Source organism: Tenrec ecaudatus, chromosome 3, assembly GCF_050624435.1.
Source record: "Tenrec ecaudatus isolate mTenEca1 chromosome 3, mTenEca1.hap1, whole genome shotgun sequence".
Classification (NCBI taxonomy): domain Eukaryota; kingdom Metazoa; phylum Chordata; class Mammalia; order Afrosoricida; family Tenrecidae; genus Tenrec; species Tenrec ecaudatus.
The window spans coordinates 172,052,442-172,077,124 of record NC_134532.1 but is presented as its reverse complement, the minus strand read 5'-3'; the positions used below and the strand labels follow the sequence as shown (position 1 = coordinate 172,077,124).

The 24,683-nt window shown below is 48.8% G+C and overlaps 1 protein-coding gene across 1 annotated transcript; it reads right to left on the bottom strand.

The window, feature by feature from the left end:
* Positions 1–452: 452 nt before the first annotated feature.
* LRRC66 (leucine rich repeat containing 66) lies at positions 453–22,881 on the bottom strand. The gene is made up of 4 exons (XM_075544353.1): positions 22,368–22,881; positions 12,585–12,754; positions 6,784–6,970; positions 453–5,226 (listed from the first exon to the last, which is right to left on the bottom strand). The coding sequence occupies exons 1-4, from the start codon at positions 22,879–22,881 to the stop codon at positions 3,185–3,187; spliced, it is 2,913 nt and encodes a 970-aa protein (XP_075400468.1). The 3' UTR covers positions 453–3,184.
* Positions 22,882–24,683: the final 1,802 nt, after the last annotated feature.

Here is a 24,683-nt window from a genome sequence, read left to right as displayed (position 1 = left end):
CCTAGAGACCTCTCCACATCACTAGACAGAGCCAACTACCTCTACCCAACCCAGGAGACCACACTACTGTTGCTCAGAAGAAGAGGTCCTGGCGCTGTTAGAAACAGAATTCAGAAGAATGCTGTTTAGGCCCTTTCAAAAGATGTGGGCACCATTCATGAGAACAATGGAAGAATTTAAAAAGCTAAAATTTTTAAACCAAAAGTAATCCTAGAAAATGAAAAGGGGGTAGGTAGTAAGGCACAGAGGGTAGCAAGTTTGGGAACCTAAGCCCTACCTTAATCTGCTGTAAATAAATATAGACAGTAAGTAAAAAGAGGTGCTTGCTATGTAAACCTTGGTTTAATACAAATTACCTGATTCCCTTCTGGAATGTAGCATCTAAACCATTTCCAGTCTAGATAGATATTCAGAAATGTACACTGCACGGGCAGAGAGGCTAGTTAGATATGAGGAACCAAGGAACAGAGCTGGGGACAACTCAAGACATTTTAGCTGGAAGGTATGGTGCAGGTGACCAAGGAAGGGGAATATGGGGTGGGGGAATGATTCATTTGAGCTGTCAGAAGGAACTCTGTGGATTCAGGCAACTGGGGTTTGAGAATGTGGGTCTGGAACTTGGGGAAAATCATAAGATTTACCAAGCAGATCTGCCATTATCTTTAAGAAGTTGAGCTTTGAGGCTAGGTTCCAGGCTAATGACAGCCAGGACTTGAAGAAAGATAAGACACAGAACTTTAAGGGGTGCAGTCTGTGATAGTTAGATATATCGTGCCAACTCGGCCAATAGGAATATGTGGGTGGAGCTTAATCAAGCACAGCTTGATTGGAGGAAGACTGAAATAAATAAATGAGAGGCGACATCCCATCTTCTTTCTCCCTGATGATCTGACCAGTGTGCTGTTGCTTTAGCTAGTTTTCTGCCTCAACCTGTGTGCTATACTACCTATGGGCTAAGCTAACCCATAGATCATATTGCTAGTGTTTGAGGCTCCTTTTTAAAAAAAAAATGGTTATCAAATTATTATATACCACAAACAGCCTTGGTCTGACAAGTGAGCTATAAGCCCTGCTCCTAGAGAGCCAAGAAGAGATCTGTTTGTTGGTCTTTAGGAGTGTTTTATAGTCCAGTCTATTGGGGCACCATGCCCTGGCCCCAAAGTCCACCTTCAGCATTCCCTGGGGAATTCGCCGCTCTGTTCCCTTGCTGTTCTGTTGCACCCCCTTAGTGTTTTGCTTCGGTGTGGCAGGATCAGATTGGGCACAATTCCCACACTGTGTCTCCGGTGTTGTCCGCTATAGGAATATGGGTCAGCGAGGGACGTCATGTCTCCTAGTGGGGCCAGCCATGTGGTCCTCTCTGTGGACTGGCTGCTCTAATTGGGAACATCGCCCTCGAGGCCTGGTGGGCCAGGATGTGCTCCACTCTCTCCTCCTCCCCCTTCATCTGCTCCCGTGTGCTCCAATCAGATATGTCCCTCTCCCAGAGGTGCAGATTCAATGTCGTCCTTTGAAATCAATTCTTCTGGGGACAGGGGCAGGTGTCCACGTAGTAGTTGGGATTGAGGCCGGCCCCTCAGATGTTTGTGGCTCCTTTGAGCCCTGCTTCGCTATCCTGCTGGTGCACACATTGCTTGAGCTTGAGGCTGGTGAATCCTGTTGCCCTGGTTGCTTTTGAGATATCATCAGGGCCTTCTTTGTTTGATAAGCTGTGGGAAACTGGGAGGTGAGTATATACCGGCAAATTCTCAACATTCATGCGTTAAGGAATCTGGGAGGCCAAGGATCCCATTGAAGAAAACTTCTTTTTTGTGGGTTGGAGATATGTCCCACTCACTTTCTCCTCAGTTAAGAGTTATTCCCCACGATGCTCCCCCATAACAATGCTAAATTTATGGTACTACTTGCAAGCACATGGCTGCGACTGTATACACTTGAAGGTCAACTGCTTAAAGGCTATCTGCCTAAAGGTGGTCTGCCATCAAAAGCAATAAGACCCCTATTGTCTGTCCCATCCAAAGTAGGGCCCACTCCCTTCTGAGAAGGATCATAGATTGTTCCCCTGGAGAAGAGGACAAAGATGCCTAAGGTCAAGCCAGCTCAGAGACGACCACGGTTAGGCTGCCGTCTTGACCCTGGAACCTGCCCCTCTTGTTACTTATGTGCCGTCCTGTCACGTGTGCTCCTGGGGCAACCCCTTCCTATTGCGTGTACCCCCCTAGTTCATCCCCCTTCTGTTATGTGGATGCCCATTGTACAACCCTTTCCTGTTGTATACGTGCTTACCGTGGCCTGTGTGCCGAGATCATATAAACTCGCTCTCTCTCTGCTCAGACCTGGCCCCTGAAGTCATGACTGAGGAGGTGATCCCTTGCATGCTTGATCTTGTCTGATGTCTCTTTAATTTGCTCTCAATTATACAACCACTTCTTGGACCCATTGGGTTGTGGGGAGGCTGGTCCCCCACACTAAGCTTCTGAGCTACTGAGCGTTGCTGACCGACCCTGCTGCCTGCTGCCTTCGGGTAGACTGTCAGCCTTGCCTGAGGGAAGACTCCGCTGTCTGTTTCCTTGACCTTGGACCCAGCAGCCCATGTGCGTTGAAGGACTTAAGTGAAAGTGAGTTGAACTGAGCTCTCTCTGCCGCTGTATGGACGAATTAGCTGTTATATTCCTTCTTGTTGTATAAACCGATCTATCTATCTAATCACAAGTGTCCTGGTTTTGTTTCTCTAGAGAACCCTGCTTAACAACACACTGTCCTTCAGAGGGCAAGCAGAAAGGGAGTGTGTGCAGGAAAGTGAGAAAACGCCATGGAAGTAGAAGGTGAAAACGGAAGACCGCAACCCCTGAGAGGGCAGCTTGGAGAGCATTCCGCCACAGGGCTAATCAAAGGCCTTTGTCATTGTGGAGTCACAGGCGACATCCCTTCTTTTTTTCAAAAACGGATTTTTTAATCGACACTTAGTTCAAGAAAAGGGTACCCCTTTGAACAAAGTTTATGTAAACTATTTAGGCCGGCTCTGAACCTTTTCTAATTGTGTGAGTGGCCTCCAGAACTTGTGCCGGCCTTTCTTCACACTCCGTGACAATTGTCAGCAGGCCCATCTAGCTCTTTCATCACCCACTACAAACTATCACTTGCCTTATCTTGGTTCATCAAGGTGAACGCCCTTGTCTTTGTCTTAGTGGATGCGTTCCTCACAGAGAGCGCCAGCTCCCTGCTGACCGGGCTGGGTCTGCCTTTGGGCGTACACGGGAGAGTCATCTTCTAACCGGAACCGGTTCTCAGCATCGTCAGCCCGCTCTCCGTCAGCGAAGGGCTCGCGTGGTTGTAGGGACGCGGCTGGACTTGGAAGCTTTTGGAACATTGGTGGCGCGTACTCGGAGCAGTCTTGGGAACGCGCTCCCTTGTCTCTGTCACATCGAAGAGCAGGTTCAGCACCACAGGATGCTCCCAACGGTGCCAGACTTAAAACCGTCCTAGGATCCTCCTCCTCAGGCGGAAATACAAAGTCCTCATTTTCCGTAATGTCCACTTGCGTTGCGTGCCATAGGGTGCCTGTGGAATCCTGTCGTGAGGGTCTTACGTTTTCCGAGTCACTGATTTTGCGAGGAGTATGTTGCTGAACCGTGTCTATCCCCTGACTGCGTGCCTCATATTTATAAATGCCCGCGTCTCTTTCCTGGCAGGCCTGCAGGTCAGGAGGCGAGGGAGGCTCCACAGGACCTGAATAAATATCCACGTCGGCGAGGTCCAGGTCTCTCAGTGAACGGTGCCATTCTGCCCTCTCGGACGGAGGCGCTATGACGTGGTCATAAATAAACGTCCCCGGGACCTCCACGCTTACAGGACTATTGGCCCGGGACCCGGGAAGGCTTAAGAGGTCCTCCAGCTTATTGCTGGAAGGGGCCCTTTGCTGATGAGCCTTCCACAAGCCAGGCCCGGCATCCGAGACCAGAGGCTTTTCAAGGCGAGCCCCGCGACTCTCGAACTTCCTCAGAATGTCCTGGAAGGTGAGCTCGTCTTCTAGGCTCGCTTGCGAGCCCGTGGTATCTATCCTTTGCGCCGAGTTCTCGGTCGCTGGCGACCCGCATGCCCGCTGGCTCCCCGCGCCGCCGGGATCCTCCTCTTCGCTTCTCGGACCTTCTGTGCTCAGCGAACTGAGAGTGAACAGAGAGCCTGCGTCAGAGTCGGACTCGCTCCCGAACACACACTGCGTCTCCCAGGGCGCACAGTCCTGCAGGGGCTGCTTGCAGGCCGGAGGGCCATCCAGGCTACTGCTCCGCCTCGGCGGCAAGACGGGGGGCTCCGCGTGGCCCTGATCACTCACCGTGACCACGCTGGAGTAGGCCGAAGGCTCGTCCCCGGGCCGCATCCCTTTGTGCGCCGCCTCCTGCGCACGCTGGAAATTCATGTAGGTGCTCATCGGTGCTTCCTCCGGGAATCCCAGTGGAGCGCCTGGCCTTCCAGAAGCTTCATCTGCCGCTCTTGGCTCTTCCTGGGCCACCGTGTCGTAATGGAGCTCGCTGGGGTCTTCGGGGGCTGCCTGGTGCGTGTCAGCACCTGGGTGTCTGTGCACAGTGACCGGGGATGCGCTGGCTCCTGCCCCGGAGTTGTCGCCCCGCCTTGCGGGCCTCGGGCGGCCATCAGGCGCCGCGCTGCCGCTTTCTGGGGCGCCGGCGGGAGCGCCGGCAGAGCGTGGCCTTGGCATGGCTGAGAAGGCGCCCTGGTTTTCATAGAGGTTTACATTTTGAAACACTTGGTTAGGAAACACGGCTCGGGGCTGTCTGTTCCCCACAACTTCGATTTCATCGTAGAAGCCCTCATTGGAATAGGTCCTTTTTGGAGTCGGGCCTTTGCGTCGGCATCTCTGTTGCCACAGTCTGTCGATATACGGCCTGGCCAGGGCCCCGAGGCAGAAAGCCAGAAAGAACGTGATGGACACTGACAGGCAGATGGCCAGGATGAGGTCCTGCGAGGACGCGTCCAAGCCCTCTTTCCTTGCGGGGGTTTGAATGTGGCGGGTGCTCCTGGCGCTTCTTGACCTCCGTCTCCGCTCGTTGATGACAGAGCCCACGTGCTGCGGCTTCTCAGAAGTGGAGACGCTCATGTATGTGCCTTCCTGGGGCTGCCTTGCTTGCATGTGATTCCCATTGGTGTGAGGAAGGTGAGTTTCCCTTGAGATTCTGCTCTTGGGAATCCACGAAGACTCTGCCTCGTTCCCTAAAAGCGGAGGGATGAAACACAATAAGTAGCCGTCGAAACGCCACTCTAAAACCCAAACCCACTGCCAGGGAACTGATTTGGACTGAGTGACCCTGTCAGGACTGTCCCCCCCACCCTGCCCCGTGGGTTTCTGAGGCTGTAAATCTGAACAGAAGCAAAAGTTTTCAGCTTTCTTCCAAGGAGCCACCGGTGGATTCAAACTGCTGCCATTATGGTTTGCAGCCCAATGCATCACCCACCGTGCCACCAGGGCTCCTTGAAATACCACGCTGAGGGTTGAGAAAGCTTCCCGGAGCCCTCCTCAGTCCTTATCTCACTATATTGTAAAGTGCTGATTCCATATGCATATTCCGTGTTCCAGCACACAGACCACTCTTGTTTTTAGTGCAAAGCCAACAGTCTGTCTATGGCTTGTCACACATTTACTAGTGGCTTAGAAGGAGCCCTGATGCCTCAATAGTTAAGCATTCAGCTGCTAACCAAAAGGTTGGTAGTTCAAGCCCTCCGACTGCTTCCTAAGAGAAGAGACAGTCTGCTTCTATAAAGATGTACAGCCTTGACAACCCTTTGGGGAAGTGCTTCTCTGTCCTACAGGCTTGGATGGGTCAGAATCAACTCGAAGACAATGGGTTCGCTGTGCTTTGTTTTCATTTCTTCAATCAGGCATGGAGAATCCAGTGTGGCCTCACCCACTGGGTGCTCAACAAAAAACCTGGAAGCCACTCAGGGGCAATGACAACAAGGCCAGAGAGGGTGTCCATTTCCTAGCTTCCTGCCTGCCTGCTGCCCACTGGGGAAGAGAAGACAGGGGCAAGGGCTGGTCACGCCTGTGAGAACATTCCATCGCCCCCCCCCCCCCCCCCCGCAGAATCTGCCTTGTGTTTGCAATGCGAGTTCCTCTCCATTCTCTAGTGTGGGGAAAACCCCAAATATCTAAGTTTCTCTACTAGTTGCCAAGGATGTTCTGTCTTTCACAATCATTTGTAATTCCAAGTGCCTGCCGTGACATTTACAACAGAATGAAGCAAACGTGGCCACCATGACGTCTTCTCCCTGGTGTCTCTGCGTTTCTTCTCAACCTGGAGACATCCCCACTTTTCTACTTTTCTTCTTTCACATCTGTCCTGCATGCAGCAAAGTCCAGGACTCATGTAGGCAATAAGATGAAACAAACTAACTCACCCACACCCTTGGTTTTCAGTAAGGAGTTTGAAATTTAGCCAAGACATCCAAGAAAAAAAAAAGTATATATATTACAGACTATTATGTGTTATTTCAACACCATCAACCCATTCTTATAATTTGGGAGAGTGACAATGATCATCATCACACACACACACGAGTTTTGCAATACGTAGATAGGTGGGGTCACGCTTACGAGTTTGACTCACTATTAGCTTAGAATCAGGATTAAAGGCCCCGAGTTGGCATTGGCTTGACAGCAACTGGTTTGCCTTTGGCTTGGCCATTCTTTTAACAGAGATGGAATTTCTTGTCTGCCTGTTTCAATTCAAATGGAGCTCCTCCAAGAGTGAAGAGGTTCTACCGACTTACCTGTAAACTTGCAAATTTCATTCCATGTTTTCCTCCAGGACTGAGAGATGAAGTCTTGGAAGAGCGCCACGCTGGAGTCACACTGCCATTGGTTGTCCGCCAAGTTCACCTGCAGACGGGGAAGCTCCAGCGCAATGGCCATCATGGGGAGGGTCTTGGTCAGGGCATTACCGCTGAGGTCTACAACCTGTGTGAGAAAAAGTGGAATGAGAAGAAACCAGGAGTTAGCATTTAGAGAAAGGCACAGTGGTCAGATCTCTGGAGGCAATGTGAAATGAGCTCTTCGCTGGAGCATTCGAGAAGAGTGGGTTTGCATCTTTGCTCAGCCCTTCACAACAATCCATGCACTGCCTAGAGCCTTCCTTTACAGGGCTGCTGTCAGGATGACAGAATGTGCGAGCTCTCAGTATGGTGCCTGTACCAGGTGCCCATTCTTTCCCCCTTTCTTCCTTCATATCAGTTGTAATTCCTGCTGTCAGATCAAACCTAAACTTCCATGTGGTTGTCCAGGATTAGATTAGAAGCCAGGCCTAGAATTTCTAGAAGCGCCATGATAGCGAATGTAGTGGAAGACACAGAACGAGAGGTCGAGGGCAGAGCACAGAAGAACGGTGGCTGACCGGAAGTGGCAGAGAGAGAGCCTCTGCATCAAGCATTAGCTCAAGGTTGACCCATGTCTCTTCATCCATGGTTGTTCAGTGCACGCGAGATGACTAATTCCTCTCGTTTAATGGGAAATGGAAGGGAAAGCAGGGACCAAGGGGCTCAGTGACTTCAGAGAAGAGGCTGAGCAGGCGCTGACCACAGCTGGACATGGCTGTAGCCTGAAACAGCAGGAAGCCAGAGTGGGGGCAGCTTGAGCTTCGAGTACTATTTTCAGAGCACAGCCACGGCCCAGGCTGTCTTAAACGCTGCCTCACAGCCACGGCCCAGGCTGGCTTAAACGCTGCCTCACAGCCACGGCCCAGGCTGTCTTAAACGCTGCCTCACAGCCACGGCCCGGGCTGTCTTAAATGCTGCCTCACAGCCACGGCCCAGGCTGGCTTAAATGCTGCCTCAATGCAGTTTTCAGATCCTCTCTGGAGGCCTGTCCTTTCTCCTTATTGAACAATTTACTAAATACACTCTCCAACCACACCCTGTATCAGACTCTCACACTCCTGAGTCACTGTGTACTCGTACTAATCTCCCCCCCGGGGGGGGGGGGGTTTCCCAACAGCGATCTGCTCCCTGAGTCAGCAGAATCAGGCCAAATGCCAATTCACAGAAAACTCCAGGAAGTCTCCCTAAGTCTGCCCTGCATGCCATACACAAACCGTCTCCTACGAGTCCCGCTTGGTGGTCCCGGGTGCTGCCACGTACTACCTGTGTCATGGTGTGCTGTGTCTCCTGCCTCTGGGGCCTGAGGGCAGAATGAACCCAGTCCCTTTTCTGTTTCTCCGAAGCCCTGCCCCCTCCTCTTTCCCATGTCACAACTGCTTGGTAATCCCACAGATCGGTTTAAGCCCTGTCTCTGTGGTGCTTCACATGCATGATTTGAAGCAACCATTTATTGTTCTAGCATTTAATATTGAATGGTTTATGGGTTGATCATGTAGCACTGATTTCCCAATCACTCCCCCCAAATGATTTTTTTATTTTCTTTTTTAGTAGTTGTAGTTGGTGCTGAGAATACACACAACACACACCAAGTCAACCGTTTCTAATGGATAATCCAGTGACATGAAGTCCCTTCTGCGAACTGCGTTGATCCATCTCCGAGTATGAATTGATCCTCTTCCACTGACATCAACTCCCTGTCCCCTGTACTCTTGTCACTTTGGTCCCCTATGCAGAGAAAGAATGTCTGCTTTGAGCCTTGTGTTCTTTTAAGGTCTTCTGTTTTTTTAAGGCCTTCTTATGAACATTACTTCTACTCCTCCCAAAACCTCCCTCAGGAGCCCTGGTAGGCTAATGCGTTAAGCCAAGGTCAGCAGCCGGAAGCCACCAGTGGCTCTGCAGGAGACAGGGGAAGCATTCCAGTTCCTGAAACCTCAGGGACTGTGCTCCTCTGTCCTCTAGGGTCGCTGCTGTGAGTCACAATTGAGTTTGGGATTGGTAAAATCCCCTGCACTTCCCCCTGGGCCACACCCCATGTCCCAGATAGCCTTGACCCAGGGCCCGGCACACAGCAAGTGCTCAGTGAAAAATGACAAACTGGCAGTGTTGGGACCTGATCTGGCCCCACGGCTGTGCAGGGCCTATCTCCTGGGGCTCAGTCTGAGCCCCCACCTCGCCGGGCTGCAGGGCTCGGTGGAGCAGGAAGCTCACGGGTGGGGGCTGGGGCTTGTTGGGGAGGGGTGCTTGTTGACATGGAAGAGAAAAAAGTCACAAAAGAGAAAATGTAAGCCTTGTTACAAGGGGGTGGGGGTGGCAGTGGGGTGGAGATCATGAGTCAACATGCCAGAGTCCAAATGTGATTATCAAGGCCACCTGTCTGTAAAAACATCCAGGAAAATTTTCACGGGCATTTTGAGTTCTATAAACCCTAAGAAGAGCTGGCACAGACAAGCCACTCAACAGCACCTCAAGGCAGGCCAGTTACGCAGAGAACCAGAACCCACTGTAACCCTCGGGGAGCAAGGGTGCCTGACCAACCACACAGGAACCCCACAGTCTTGAGACGTGGTGGAAGGGCCCCAACAACAGAAAGGGAGGTGCTGGGGTGGGCGAGAAAAGAACTTCGGCTTAGCTTGGCCTCGCATCAGTAGCTTACGCACCTTGCAGTTCTGAAGAGGTTAAGGCCCCCAGGAGGGCCTTCAGGTGAGACTGTAGCCCTGGCCAACACCTCCACCGAGGGGCCTGGAGACCAAGGTATCAGCTGCGCTGTGGCCTGGCCACACCTGACCCTCAGAGACTTTGAGACAAACTGTTTTAAGCGGCTGAATTTGTAGCGTGTGTTACTCTAGCGTGAGATGACTGATACACCTACCTGTGACATCATCCATCCATGCATTCCCTTCGTTCGCTCAACAAGTGAGGCTGGTATATTAAGCACCAGGCATTGTACTAAGCATGTGTGTGTGTGTGGGGGGGGGAATCAAAACAGACATGGTGCAAGTCCTCCACGGGCTTACAGTGGAGAGGCTATGGGACTGTCCATTCAAGAACAACAATAACAACAAAGCCACTTCACTACCACCCAGTTGATTCCGAGTCACACTGACCCTAGCACAGGAGAACTGCCCCTGTGGGTTTCTGAGGCTATAACTCTATACAGAAGTAGAAAGCCTCATCTTTCTCCCAAGGAGCGGCTGGTGATTTCAAACTGCTGACCTTGCAGTTAGCAGTCCAATGAGTAAATGCCACCAGCCATTTAACAAATAGCCTTCCTAAAATGAGGTATTTTCAGATTTTCAGTAGGGATATGTGTACTGAGGAGAAAGCTAAGCATGTTGTAAGGATGCATACATGGGGACCCTAACTTAATCTGGAGGGCCAGCGACAGCCTCCTTGAGGAAGTGACATTCAAGCCCAGGCGGGAAGGATGAGGTTGAGTCTGTCAGTTTTCAGGCAAAGGGAGCAGCCCGTGGGGAGAGCTTGCAAGGTGGCTGCAGAGGCAAGGGAGTGTGCTAGGAGGTGAGGCTGGCGAGGTCGCCCGGGACCAGACTCTTATCCTGCAATCATCCAAGGCTTTGAACACCATCAGACTTGTGTGTTAAAGGGATGGTGCTCCGTGGTCACTTTAGAGCTTTGTCAATCAACTTCTGACTGTTGCTCTTGCTGGGGGGGCGTCCTGTTGATCCCAACTCACAGGGACCCCGTGGCACAGACTAGAGCAGCCCGAGGGCTTTCCATGCTGTCCTGACAGAAGCGGACCGCCTGTACTCTCTCTCACCGAGCCTCTGCCAGCCTTTCAGTTCGCAGCCCAGCTAAACACAGCACTAAGCACTCTGTTTACGGGAAACCACCAAACCCAAGCTCACTGCCATTGAGTGAAATCTGACTCAGAACGACCCTATAGGAGAAGGTAGAACTGCCCCTGTGGGTTTCTGAGATTGTAACTCTTCACAGGAGTAGAAAGGTTGCCTGATAGTTCCTAATTGCTGACCTTGTGAATGGCAACCCACGTGAAACCCCGATGCCACCAGGGCGCCTCATGTGTATATGGTAAGACAATTTTCAGAGAAATCTATGAGGAAGGAGCTACACTCTTGCCATCTCACAGCGGAGGTAAGTGAGGCACAGGGAGAGCTGGTAACTTGCCCAAGGTTGTATGGGTAGAGAGTGGAGGGCACGAGGTGTAGACTTGGCTCCAGAGTCTACACATCTCACTAGATTCATTAAACCCCCTCCTCAGAGAGGAAAGGCTTAGGGGAGTCCTTTTGGTTGAAAGAGCCAGTGGGGTTGGTTGAGCATGGAGAAGTAGGAGTCTCATCTTGTGTATATGCTTGATAACAGGATCTACAATTGGGAACATCATGCATCTATATAAAAACTCAAATCGAAATGACTGCCATCCGGGTTATCCCAACACATAGTGATCCTACAGGATAGGGCAGAACTGCCCCCGTGGGTTTCCAAGATTTTGAATCTTTACGAGAGTAGAAAGCCTCATCTCTCTCCCTCAGGGCAACTGATGGATTTCAACCACTGACCTTGTGCTTAGCAGCTCAGTGAGTGCCTAGCTCTCTGCGGTACCAGCACACCTAGTCCACATCAGTGCTGTGTGAGGTGACAGCTACTAGCCACGCGTGCCACCACTGGTCTGCCAGTTGTCTCTACTATGGTGACTTGCGCGCTGCTATATGTTGGAAGCTGTACTGGTATTTTCAATAATAGCAGGTTATCCAAAGTGAATAGGTTTCAGCAGAACTTCCAGACTAAAAACAGACAATGAAGTTGGAATTGGCTGTCCACTTCAGAGGAAGTAGCTGCTGACAACCTTACCAATAAGGTTAGAGGGGTGAGGGTGGGAGAGGAAGGCTGTCAAGAAGATGAGTTGACCCAGTGGTTGCAACAATGGGCTCAAACACTGGGATAATCGTGAGGCTGTTGCAGGACCGGGCGCAGTTTCTCTCTGTTGTACACAGGGCCGCTATCAGTTGGGACCGACTTGGTGGCACCGAACAATAACAACAATAAAAGACCGTGGAAGGGGGCGTGCTCAATATTTCCAAATGGTGCAGTGGAGTCTCTCAAGAAGCACTCAACATTTAGAGACCGCGTAGCCTGTGGGACGCGCTACCCAAATGTGCCCTGTTGTCATTATTGTTAGTACGACTGCGATCCATTGGGGGCCTGGAAATGACCGCCACCTGCCTCAGAGACCCATGTAGTCCTGGGTGGTTGACATCTCCGCAGTCCCCCAGTGTTCCAGAGAGATCACCACCTCTGGCTAATTGATTGGTCGTACGCCTTAGGGAGGGAGCCTCACTGAGAACTAAGCTTTACTGGTTTGCTCTCTGGGAAGTGGAAACTTGAGTTAAATTTAATTTGATCTAGAAAAGAAATGGGCCAATCCATGCAGTCGAGTACCATATTTAAAGAGCATGCCCATCCCGCTGGCCTTTGATTTTAAGGCAGAACAAGAGACTTCAGCTCTTGTATTAGGTGCCTTTGAGTTGGTTCTGTGCAGAACAGAACAAAACACCGGCTGGTCCTGCACCATTTCCAGCTTCTAAGGCATCTTAAAATCTACATCCTGTCTTACTTATAGCCAGTCCTACTGGGCATGAAGACATTCTTGAGTAGAAACATTCTTTTAATGCAATTGCTTTGATGTTTGGGGGTTTGGAATAGCGTAAAAATTATTTTTGAACCTGCAGTTTTTTGAGATTCCTGAAGGCTTCTGGGTGAATTCTGACGATCTTGTTGCTCTTTAAGTAGAGGCGCTCCAGGTGCAGGCAGTTCTGAAAGTCGGTCAAACCAATCCGGGATATCCTATTGAAGGACAGATCCAAACTCTGTAAGGCCCCCAGCTGCCACAGATCTGTTAAAATGCAAAGCAAATGAGGGTCTCAGCTGCTGTCCCTCAGGACAGCCCAGCGCCGCTCCATTGTTCGAGCCCGGGGTGTCGCTACTACACAGCACACTGTCGCCGGGAAAGTTGAGGCCATTCTCCAGTAGATCGACCTGAGCCAACTGAACACAATTCCAAGGTATTAGAAGACAAATATTAAGCTTCAGAAAAGCATATAACGTACATTTCCAAAGTCAGGGTGGGGGGGGGGCCATATACAGACACAAACATGTATTTTGAGTGAGCAAAGAAAAAGTCTACAAGAATATGAATTGAACTATTCGCGTAGTTTCCACCTGTTAGTAGGTGCCATGATCTTGGTTCTGACCCACAGCGACCCCGTGCACAACAGAAGGAAACACTGCCCGGTCCCTCCCCGCCCTCACAGCTGTTCGTATGTTTGAGTCCATTGTTGCAGCCACTGTGTCCGTCCATGTTGTCAAGGGCCTTCCTCTCTTACGCTGCGCCTCCGCTTTCTCAAGCATGATGTCCTTCCCAGGGACTGATCCCTCCTGACAATATATCTGAAGTACGCGAGACAAGATCTCGCCATCCTTATTTCTAAGGAGCATTCTGGCTATCCTTCTTCCAAGACAGATTGGTTTACTCTCTTGGCAGTCCATGACACTTTCAGTATTCTTCTCCTGCCCCACAAGTCAAATAAATCCATTCTTCTGCAAATGGTTAAGGTGCTCAGCTGTTAACTGGAAGGCTGGCAGTTCAAGTCCACCCAGAGGCCATTCGAAAGAAAGGCCTGGTGTCCTACTTCCGAAAAGACTCAGCCAGGGAAAGCCCTGTGGGAGCATAGTTCTACTGCAGCGCGTACACATTGCCATGAGCCTGAGTCTACTCAACGGCAAGTGGCTTGGCAGTTATGCCGAGGGGCGAGATGCTTGAGGGGGTGGGACTGGGAGAAAGATGCAAGCTTCGTGTTTTATACACTTTGAGTTCCTCTAATAGGACATATGCTAATGTCATGATAAAAGCTTCCATTACTGTCTACCTTTGCTTGAAAGAGGTGATCGGTAGTCCGTGGATTGAACTAGAGGTACGCACTGCAGAGCCCGGCTAGGGCAATGGAAGGAGAATGTTGTCTTCATGCTTCCCTTGGGTGGGTGCACTCTGCCAGCCTTATGCGGTTGCCATGCTGTTATGCAGCTGCACTCTTTACTCATGCTGCTGATGTGGTGACTAGTGTCTTTTGTATGTTTTTTAAAATTTTTTATTATTTTTCCTTTTGTATGTTTTAAAGGTGAAAAGTTATCGTTAGATTTTACTTTCTGGCAAGAATAATCTAATGGAGTTCTGGGTTCCGCCTCTGCTTCTCATTTCATTCCAGAGGCCCATTTGGCAATGACAATAAAGGTTTGGGGACAGGATGCCAGTCTCAGCAGTCTCTCACATCTTTAATGATAGTTTAAGGAGAATCTTTATTACGTCGTAAACAGGACAAGGCTCTAGCATGCAGATGGGAGAGACCATTAACATGAGGTCATCCAAGGGTTTACTGAGATCAGGGGACTTTAAAAAAGGTGCAGAAGGAAACAGTCACTAGCACATGGTCGGCAGCAGATCACAGTTACAGTGGGACTGCAGAAGTGGGACCAGGACCATGATTTGGACACGTACATTATGCTTGACACAACTTACTAATGGGGTTCAGGGCCTTCTGACCCCGGTAGTCAGGGCATGACTCGTGACTACGCAATGCCCCGTCACGTGATCGCCATCAAGGACACCCCCAGCAAGCTCCTAGGAGAGGCTGCCTCTTCCCAGGCTGGCTAACTGGATGGACGCACCCCACTCTCCCAAGCACTGTGCACGGGGGCCAGACCGTCCCCATCTCTGGTTAATGGTCAGAAGGAATTCAATGGAGGCTTAATCCATGCGAGTCTCCCAAATATGATTTTTCAAATAAGTGTTTCAGGGGAACATTTGGGAGATTACATTAACTTTTGTTTTGCCGTTCACGCTTATTTCTGTAACTGACATAAGAACCGATGATGGCGGCTAAGTTCCAGAAGGGCGCATCCCTGGCCTTCTCTGCAAGGTCCTGTTTGTGCAGAGGGAGGACAGTTGGGTTGAAATGGCTTCACCATGGCCAGTGTCACATGTTCATTTCTGTTTTAGAGATGAAGCAAGGGACCATTCGGACAACAACTACGGGCAAGGCATTTGGTGTTCAGGACAAGTAGAGCACAGGATTCTTGCCCTTTAAAAGTTTATGGGCTGGTTACTAGTGGCAAAACACAGTTCATCATAAGCAACATTCAGCTGTGAAGTGACCCTCCCCAGTACCTTGCATAAGATGATCAGTCCCTCGGGGAAGAATTCACATCTCCACCCCCCTGCAAAGGTTAGCGCATGTGCTCCGTTGGCCAGAGACCATGGTGTTTGCCCTTTGCAGGGATTTCAAACATCACACCAACATTCAAGAGTTCATACACGCATCTGAATTCCTGGCTTCTCTTGAAAAATGGGCAGTTCTAATTGGGACAAGACAGCATGTGGCTGGAGCTGAATGTGAGCTGTCCACTCAGGATGGGGCCTGTGCTTATTTAAAAAACAACTCTGCCATTGAGTCGGTTTTGACTCACAGTGACCCAATGGGACACAGTAACACTGCCTCTATGGGTTTCCGACACTGTGAAATCTCTACGATAGCAAAAAGCTCATCTTTCTCCTGCAGAGTGATGTGCAGTTTTGAATTGCCGACAGTGTGGCTAGCACCCCAACATGTAACTCATTAAACCATCAGAGCTCCCGCCTGCAAGTATTTATTGCTCTGTAATTGTATATCTATTAAAAGAAAAAAGAAGAAATCAGAAAGGACCGAGCAAGAAGCTTTAGGTTTGAGAAAAAATGAGAGAGAACCCGGGCTGAGACTCAGCTGGGACGTTAGTAAGAAATTCTTCTATGTAGGTCAAGCTCTTGTCGGCCATCGCCTGGTGGAGGCAATCCACCCTGTGTCTTTCCTCTCATCATCCAGTGCAGTCTGGTAGGATTGCTGCCCTAGCACTCCATCGAGGAGGTAGCGGATTGGAGGAGCGCAGGCTGAAGACCAACTGTTGAGCATTCTGAATATAAGCCTTGAGACAATAGGTCTCTTTGTAGAGTGAATGATGTTTTTATATACAAACACTTATATTGGGGAATGCAATATAAGGGGAAAACGACAGCGTAAGACACCAAGGTGAAATAAGAGTTTTCTTAACATTTTCATGGTAACTACCTGACTTCTGTAAGGTGTGTGTGTGAGAGACCTCATAATTCCTATGATATTTCAGTGCGTAATTGAATGGAATGAATACCCTTGAAGTTCAAGGGCAGAGAAGGTGGTGTGTAGCTCTGGAGTAGAGGGACGAGGTTATTTCTAAATTCCTATTTAATTGTGCACTTTGTTTTATGCCTGGAGGGCTTAACAAACATCTCTTCCAGTCTTCACAAAATGATCTCCCTCAAATGATTCCCATTTTGCAAATGACAAAACGTAGGCAGAAAGAAATAGACCCGGGATTGACACCTGGATCTCTTAACAACGACCCCTTTGGTCTTATGTATATCTTTTCACATGAGGACAGTGGTAGCTCAGGGGTAGAATTTTCCAGGTTGATTGCTGGCCACAGACTTTCATGCGCAGTTTCCACCCCTGAGTGTGGCCTTCACTTGAACAAGATTCAATGGACTAAGATGGCCTAGGCAGAAAGGCCTGCGGACATACTTCTGAAAATCAGCCAGGAAAAACCCTCTGGATCTCAGTGGCCCAATATGCCACTGACCGTGGGATGGCACCGGCCCAGACGAGGTTATGTTCCATGTAGTTGAAGGTGACTTTGTGGTCACTAACAACAACATCAAATCTTAAGCGCTAGCTTGGAGAAGATTGGGGTGGGGCAGGGACGGAGTTCTCCGGAGCTACACATTAAACTTGCCATATTCAGGCTTGTTTATTGAGTTTCTCAGCGTCATAGAGTTTAATAGAGCCCTAGAGTCAGACTTAAGGAACTGAGCTTTATTCCAGCTCAGTTGGTGACTTTGATGAGTTGGGAACACCATTTTAAGATTTCCTCCATGCCATGGTCAGCCCTGCCACCAAGTGGATTCCCACTCCTCTAGTGGACCGGCTCCCGAGGGCTCCAAGGCTGCAGTCAATCTCTATGGGAGCAGAGAGCCTCAACTTTCTATTGCACAGTGGCTGATGAGTTCTAAATGCTGACCTTGGGTTAGCAGGTCAATTGTAACCAACTACTACACCCGGCCTCCATAGGCCAGCCCCTGAGGTTAAATTATATAAGTGAGTTGGAGACCACTCTCTCTTAGCTAATGCTTTTAAGTACATTGTGGTTCCTGGTGTTGTTTTATTACTTTAAAACTTGAATTGGGCCCCAATCCCAACTATGTGGACACCTGCCCCTCCCCTCAGAAAAATTTATTTCGGAGGACAGCACTGAATCTGTAGCTCCGGGAGAGGACATATCTCATCAGAGCATGCGGGAGCAAATGAAGGGGGAGAAGAGAGAGTGGAGCACATCCTGGCCCACCAAGCCTTGAGGACGATATTCTTGCTCACAGCAGCCATTCCACAGAGAAGATCACATGGCTGGCCCCACTATGAGAAACAACATCCCTCACTGACCCATAGTCCTACAGGGACAACACTGGAGACATAGTTTGGGAATTCTGCCCAATCTGATCCCACCACACTGAGGCAAAATGCTCAGGGCATGCAACAGAAGAGCAAGGGGAACAGAGCAATGAAGTCCCCAGGGAATACCAAAAATAGACTTTGGGGCCAGGCCTTGGCGCCCCAACAGACTGGACTGGAAAACACTCCTAAAGGCCAACAAACAGTCTTTGAACTAACTACAAGCTTTTCTTCCTTGTTGTGTTTTGTTTTGCTTTTTGGTTATTGGCTTGTTGTTGTTTTGTTTTCTTTTGTTGCTTGGTTTTGCTCTGTCTTGTTTTTGTGCATATTATTATCTCCGCAGGTTTGTTTAAATAAGATGGGCTGGATGAACAATCTGGAGGAGAAAACAACAGAACTGACAGTTCTGGGAGGACATGGGAGGGGGGAAGGTAGTAGTGTTAACAAGTCCAGGGACAAGGGAACAATAAGTGATCCAAATCGGTGGTGAGGAGGGTGTAGGAAGCCTGGGAGGGCGTGATCAAGGGTAATGTAACCAAGAGAAATTACTGAAACCCAAATGAAGACTGAGCATGATAGTGGGACAAGAGGAAAGTCAAAGGAAATAGAGGAAAGAACTAGGAGGAAAAGGGCATTTATAGAGGTCTAAATAAAGGCATGTACATATGTAAATATATTTATATATGAGGATGGGGAAATAGACCTTCGTGCATATATTTATAGGTTTAGTATTAAGGTAAGAGATGGACATTGGGCCTCCACTCAAGTACTCCCTCAATGCAAGAATACCTTGTTCTATTAAACTGGCATTCCATGATGCTCACCTTCCTGATGCGATCGCTGAAGACAAAGCGGGTGCACAAGCAAATGTGGTGAAGAAAGCTGATGGTGCCAGGCTATCAAAAGATATAATGTCTGAAGGTAAACAAGCGGCCATCTAGCTCAGAAGCAACAAAGCCCACATGGCACAAGCACACCAGCCTGCGTGATCACGAGGTGTCGAAGGGATCAGGTATAAGGCATCAAAGAACAAAAAAATCATATCATTGTGAATGGGGGGGGGAGTGCGGAGTGGAGACCCAAAGCCCGTTTGTAGGCCACTGGACATCCCCTTACAGAGGGGTCTCGGGGAGAAGACGAGCCAATCAGGGTGTGATATAGCAACAATGAACCACATAACTTTCCTCTAGTTCCTAAATGCTTCCTCTCCTGCCACTATCATGATCCCAATTCTACCTTACAAATCTGGCCAAACCAGAGGATGTACACTGGTACAGATAGGAACTGGAAACACAGGGAATCCAGGGAGAATGATCCCTTCAGAACCAGTGGTGAGAGTGGTGGTACCAGGAGGGTGGGTTGAAAAGGAGGAGCCGATTGCTAGGATCTACATGTGACCTCCTCCCTGGGGGACAGACAGCATAAAAGTGGGTGAAGGGAGACATCAGACAGTGCAAGATGTGACAAAGTAATAATTTATAAATTATCAAGGGTTCATGAGGGAGGGGGGAGCGGGAAGGGAGGGGAAAAATGAGGAGCTGATGCCAGGGGCTTAAGTGGAGAGCAAATGTTTTGAGAATGATGAGGGCAATGAATGTACAAATGTGCTTTACACAGTTGATGTATGTATGGATTTTGATAAGAATTGTATGAGCCCCTAATAAAATGATTTAAGAATAAGACAAACTTGAATTGGTTTTAAAGACCTCTAAGCACCTTCTGGGAGTGTTTTCCCAACTTGAAGCTCATTTTGGACATCGCCACTGACTCTGTGGGATATAAAAAGACTTCCCCAGCTTGTCTCTCCCAAATTGATGTCAGTCCTAGGACACTGCTTGCAACTAATGGTAAACGATTGTCAAGTTATTCTCCCTGTAGGCATCAGCCATCCAGAGCAGTCAGACTGCTGTCTGGTCCACTGTAGGTGGGGCTCACACCCTACTGATAAGGATGGTGATTGTTTCTATGGAGAGCCAGAGAAGTAGTCAAACCAGCTCTATGACTAGCTAGGCTGCCATCCTGAATCAAGGATCCGCCCATCTTGTCACATGTGCACCCTTAATTTGCCCTCTACCTGTAACACGTACACCCCTAGATCATCCCCCTCCCATTACTGCATTATCTAGAGTACAACCCCTTCCTGTGATGTAGGTCATCACCTGTAATTGGGGGCTTGCACACCCCAGAAGATATATAAGCCTAGGTTAGAAACAAATCAATTTCTCTCTTCTCCCCTCTCCTCCGCCAGTACTCTTTGTGGACCTGGCTGGTGAGATCATGGCCGTCCAGGAGGTGAGCATGCTACCATGAAATGTGTCTGATTCCTTAATTTTACTTTCTCTTCTCTCTCTCGTATTCCCTATGACTTTACTATAATCTTTACCTATCGTAACCGTACAATTGCGCCTACCGGACCAGTGGTAGCGTGAGGGGCTGGCTTCCCTCACAACTCTGAAGACAGGCGATGGCTGAGATTGGCCTATGTGGCCACAGAAGTGGCCTATGTGGCTCTCGGCTCGTTCCATCAGCGGTCACCATTTTAAAACACGTGGGGCTGGCACCACATGGAGACTCGTAGACTACCGGGCTGGCTCTGGACTGCTGCTTTGGGAGACACCACTTACCTTCCATGAGATACGAGAGCACCCACCCATCTAGACAAAGGTAGCCAAAAATGATTGTGAGTCTGGTGGCCTCTGAGTCTCACCGCGTACAATGCTTAGAGAATGATTTTAAAATGTACTTGAATGTTCTCAAAACTCACTGCATCAGTTCCAACTCATAGGTGCGTAGCAAATAGTGTCCCAAACTAAAAAGTAATAAGGAAAGGAAATTGTCTAGAACTCTCTCACTCACTCTCTGCCATTGGGTCGAATCTGACCCCTGGTGACCCGGAAGTACAGAGTCGAACAGTCTGTGTGGGTGTCTGAGATCGTGACTCTTCATGGGAGTAGAAATCTCCCTTTCTCCCGGGGAGTGGCTGCCTAGCAGCCTGACACCTAACCCCACCCCACCAGGGCTCCTGGTGTCTAGAACTCTGGAATATAAAAAGAGCAAAGGATGTTTTGGTTTATGAACCAGATACCATTTTAAAAAATTCAACAAAACACTGGATTGTGTTTGTCAGGATGCTCCAACATCTAGAAAGTTCAAATGAATGAGAACTTTAATCATTAGGCTAGGAGGATCTCGGGAATATTCTGGTAGAGGATAAAGAATTCAGATTTTTAGTTTGACAATAAGAAAATTTACATGCAAAATCCATTAGCTTATTTTTCGTTGATTTTTTTGGAGTACAAGTGGTTAACTAGAGGTAAAATGTGTCCCAGGAAGACCAAAAACTTTAAATAGGCTAGCACAGTCCATTTGGATTATGACTCCTAATTGAGTCCCTGGAGAAGAACACCATGCTTGGTAAAGTAGAGGGGCAGGGAGACAGGCAAGACCAATCGACAGGATGGATGGCACAGCAGCCGCCGCGATAGGCTCAGGCATAGCAACCATTGTGAGGACATCAAAGGGCCGCAGTGGTGTTTGTTCTGTTGTACATAGATAGGGTCACTATCGATGGCGGGATTCAGCTGGTTCACCCGCAGCAGAACTGATACCTATTTTGTTGTTGTTGTTGAGTTTGGGGAACTGGTTGCTAAAGTGGCACTTGAACTCAGGGTTCTCTCTAAGGGGGTGGCTGCCCAACATTTAGATGCTCCAGGGACATCGCAGGTTTACATGCCTCACTCTTTTTAAATGTTCGCCGGTGCAGCAGTGTATTCTTCTAAGCCCCTATAGGAATGTAGAAATGAGCTCATCTATTTTGCATGTAAATTTGCCGATTATCAGAGCAAAATCCTGAGGAGCAGCTGACGAGCAGCCTAATGCATCCATGGGTATCAAAAATTAGACAACATTATGCTTATAATATTTATTGATTCATTTCCTAAAACCCGTTATGCTTTTCCCTGGCATTTCTTACTTTGATAAACAAACAAGAACATAAGGAGGAAAAAGTGCCCGACAACCAGAAGATGACACTCTTGTCATTCGTCTCAGTGAGCTCATGAGCGAATGATGATTGTCAGAGCAATTGCTGTAAGCTCAGCAGAAGCGGAAAGGGGTTTTACAAAGACGCACATAATATGTTCAGCGAAGAGAAGCCGCCTAACTGCTTGTGATTCAGCAAACACAATGGCTGTGGTCTCATGGGCCTACCTCCACAGGAAGGGGACCCCTCCTACAGTGAAAAGATGGTTCAGGATAAAGCACACAGCTGATGATGTTCGGAAAAAGAGAAGAATATTGCCGCCAAGGGTGCCAACCAAGCAATATGGAAATATCTTAAAACAGCAGTTTTATTGGGTTTGTTGGACATTAATTACTTAATACTTTTGCATTACTATTTTAAAACTCAGAGCTTGTGTGTGCCTCTTATTGTTCTTATTTAAGTAGTAGCACTCTGAAGTAATAAAGTACCTTTCGGAATATCATTTTAAAAAATACTCAAAGCAGTCAGCAGGCCAGTGAGCTGGTGGTTAAATTCTTGGAATCGCACCACTGGTTGCTGTGCATCGGAACCGACTGGACCACACTCAACAACAACAACAACAACAACATACTAGGAGTACCTCAATGATGCATTCTTATATCTAGCACCAAATATGATCACCAAAGTAGATCGTTTTAAATTACGCATTTTGACTTGGCACTTACGTTCTTGCGAGTGTCTCTTGGAAAAACCACAGTTGTTCTCCTGGGAGACTAAAGCGCATGGCCTATACATCGCCCGTGCTATATACCTGCCTGCTTCCAGGTCCACGAAGACACCCCCGATGCACGATCAAGTCGCTCCCCTTTCCTCGAAACTGAAAGTTAGCACAGGCTCCATCTTGACACGAGACACACCCATCGTGGCTCTTGCCTCTCTTTGCCGATTATACTCACCCCTGGGCGTGTCACTGAGCTGATTCCTCTGGAGAATGAGCTCCTTCAGCAGGGGAAGGATCCGTCGGCTCCTCCGAGGCTTCGCCCACGAGGACTGAAGACGCGGCAGAGCCAAGGAAAAGGTGCGGATGGCGCTGTTGCTGAGGTTTAAGACTTCCAAACCGCGCATGTGTGCCAGAGCGCGTAAGGATATTGTCGGCACGAGGCGGTTGCTCAGGTCCAGTTGCCTGATGCTCCAGTGTTCTCGGTTCACGTTCGGCTTGCAGAGAAGCCTGAAGACATCGAGACTTCCGTCCCCTAGAGCTGATGCCTGTGACGATGCCACATGCTGGTCGGCGACAAAGCCGCTGGAAAGCGAGATAGCGGGCTCATTCCGAGAACCATTTGTCCCAAGATCTCCACTCCGTGGGCGCTCTGAATTGAACAAAATCCCGCTCTTTCCTGGGGTGTTTGCCACAGTTCCAGTAAAATAAAGACCCATAATCAGGACGAAGGCAGAGTAGAGGTTTCTCATAATGCCTGTGGGGCGGGGAAGAAAACACATTCAACAGATTCGCAATAACCTAGAGAGCAAACACTGGTCCACGGCAGCGGGCGACTTTCCCATTTCAGGTTCAGGCAAATAGCCAGTTGGTGCTGTAAGTGGATGTGGGGCGTTACAAGCTCCTGCATGGAAACGTAGCCACCAGAAATGTATAAAAAATCACACGTAGGTCACATTTTAAAGAGGGCATTTCCATGACTTTCTAGAAAATACTTACAGACTTAGATCTCACCTCCGTGTCTGTCTGCTTTCCCAGTGATCGGTCAGCTTCGGAATCAAACGACTCTACCAAGATGAAAGAATTCTGTGCTTCGTTGCTGTTCATTTGTACCGAGCAAAGTCTATGCCGCTTATCTGCACCCCTGCGATCCGCGATACGGTGAATTCCCCATTACTACAGGAGTGTAAAGTTCAACTCTCAAGAGAGACTTTCGTTCTTCCTTCTTTTAATGACCAGAAGAACTGCCAAGTTTCGTTATTGTTCTGTGGCTTTTGTGACTTTGCAAATGATTCTGAGCAATTCAGGTCTACACACACCCATCAATGGGCTCGCAGAAGCAGCTTCGGCCTCTGAACCACAGAGACATAAGGAGACCGGGAAACAGCAAGTGTCTCTTGGTCAAACTTCTTGAGAGGCCACGGGCAGTCTCCCAGCCAGCGTCTGCCCATGAAAACGGCCGCGTGTTTAGGAAAGGGTTCCTTTGGGAAGTTCCGGGAGTGAAAGTTTGCTTTTCATAAAACAAAATGCCATTTAAAAACCAGTTCCTGGGTGCACAAGTGATCCCATTATCCTGTAAAGAATGTTTGTTTGCCACAAATTCTCCTTTCTTTTCTGTTCCGGGGGGACCTTTCTAGTTCTCATCACTAGACTGAAATACCAGGATGGCTTAGCTCATCATCCTATGTCTGCCTCTTCCCTTCCCTTCTTCTTAATCCATCCTGGATTAAGGATCTTTTTCCCACAAGACTGTTTTCATTATAATTTGTTCCCTCCTCAAAAAATCTCAAAGGATTCTTATTGCCTTTTCAATCTCAAAAATCCCTCAAGTAGATGTTCAAGGCTTCACATGATTGGGTTAGCTCTATTGAAATGATATACGTGTGCAAAATAACTGCAAGGTGTGTGCAAAGAACTTAGACAAGTTTATCTCAAGCCAGAGTGAGCTTTTTTAGTCCACTCTCAATTCCAAGTTACAAGCCTCTTCCTCGTTTCAGTCCAAACCCTACACATCTTTCATGGTCCATTGAACATCCTCTGAGTTCAGGACCTTCTTGTCTGCTCTCCTGTCTGCTTGTCTTTGTTGTAGGGTGACTGAGTCAGTTCCGACGAATGGCAATCCGATGTACAACAGAACGACACACTGCCCGCTCCTGGGGCTCACAGTTGGGGTGTTTGAGGCCGGGGTTGCAGCCCCTGTGACTCCTTTCCTCCCTTCCGCTGCCTTTGACGCTACCAAGTGTGACATCTTTTTCTTGGGATTGATCTTTCATGAGAGTAGGTCCAAAGCACGTGAGTCTCGCCCCCTAGCTTAGAAAAAGCACCCTGGCTGCACTTCTCCCGGGACCAATGTGTTGGTTCTCTTGGCAGTCCATGGACTTGCAAGGAGCTTCACCAGCCCCGTAGTTCAAATGCACTGGCTGTTTTCTTCAGTCTGCCTTAATCCGTGTTCAACTTTCAGATGCATGACTCACTCTTGTCACCGTTTCAGACTTCCAGTGACCCTCCAAGACAGAGCACTGTCTGCGTGGGTTTCTGAGACTGTAACCCTTCA

Coding starts and splice junctions, on each gene's coding strand:
- LRRC66 (XM_075544353.1), bottom strand. CDS start 22,881: ATGAGAAACCTCTACTCTGCCTTCGTCCTGATTATGGGTCTTTATTTT. Junction 12,755..22,367: donor GCTCAGTGACACGCCCAGGG/GTGAGTATAATC, acceptor GCATTTTAACAG/ATCTGTGGCAGCTGGGGGCC. Junction 5,227..6,783: donor TGAAATTTGCAAGTTTACAG/GTAAGTCGGTAG, acceptor CTCCGCTTTTAG/GGAACGAGGCAGAGTCTTCG.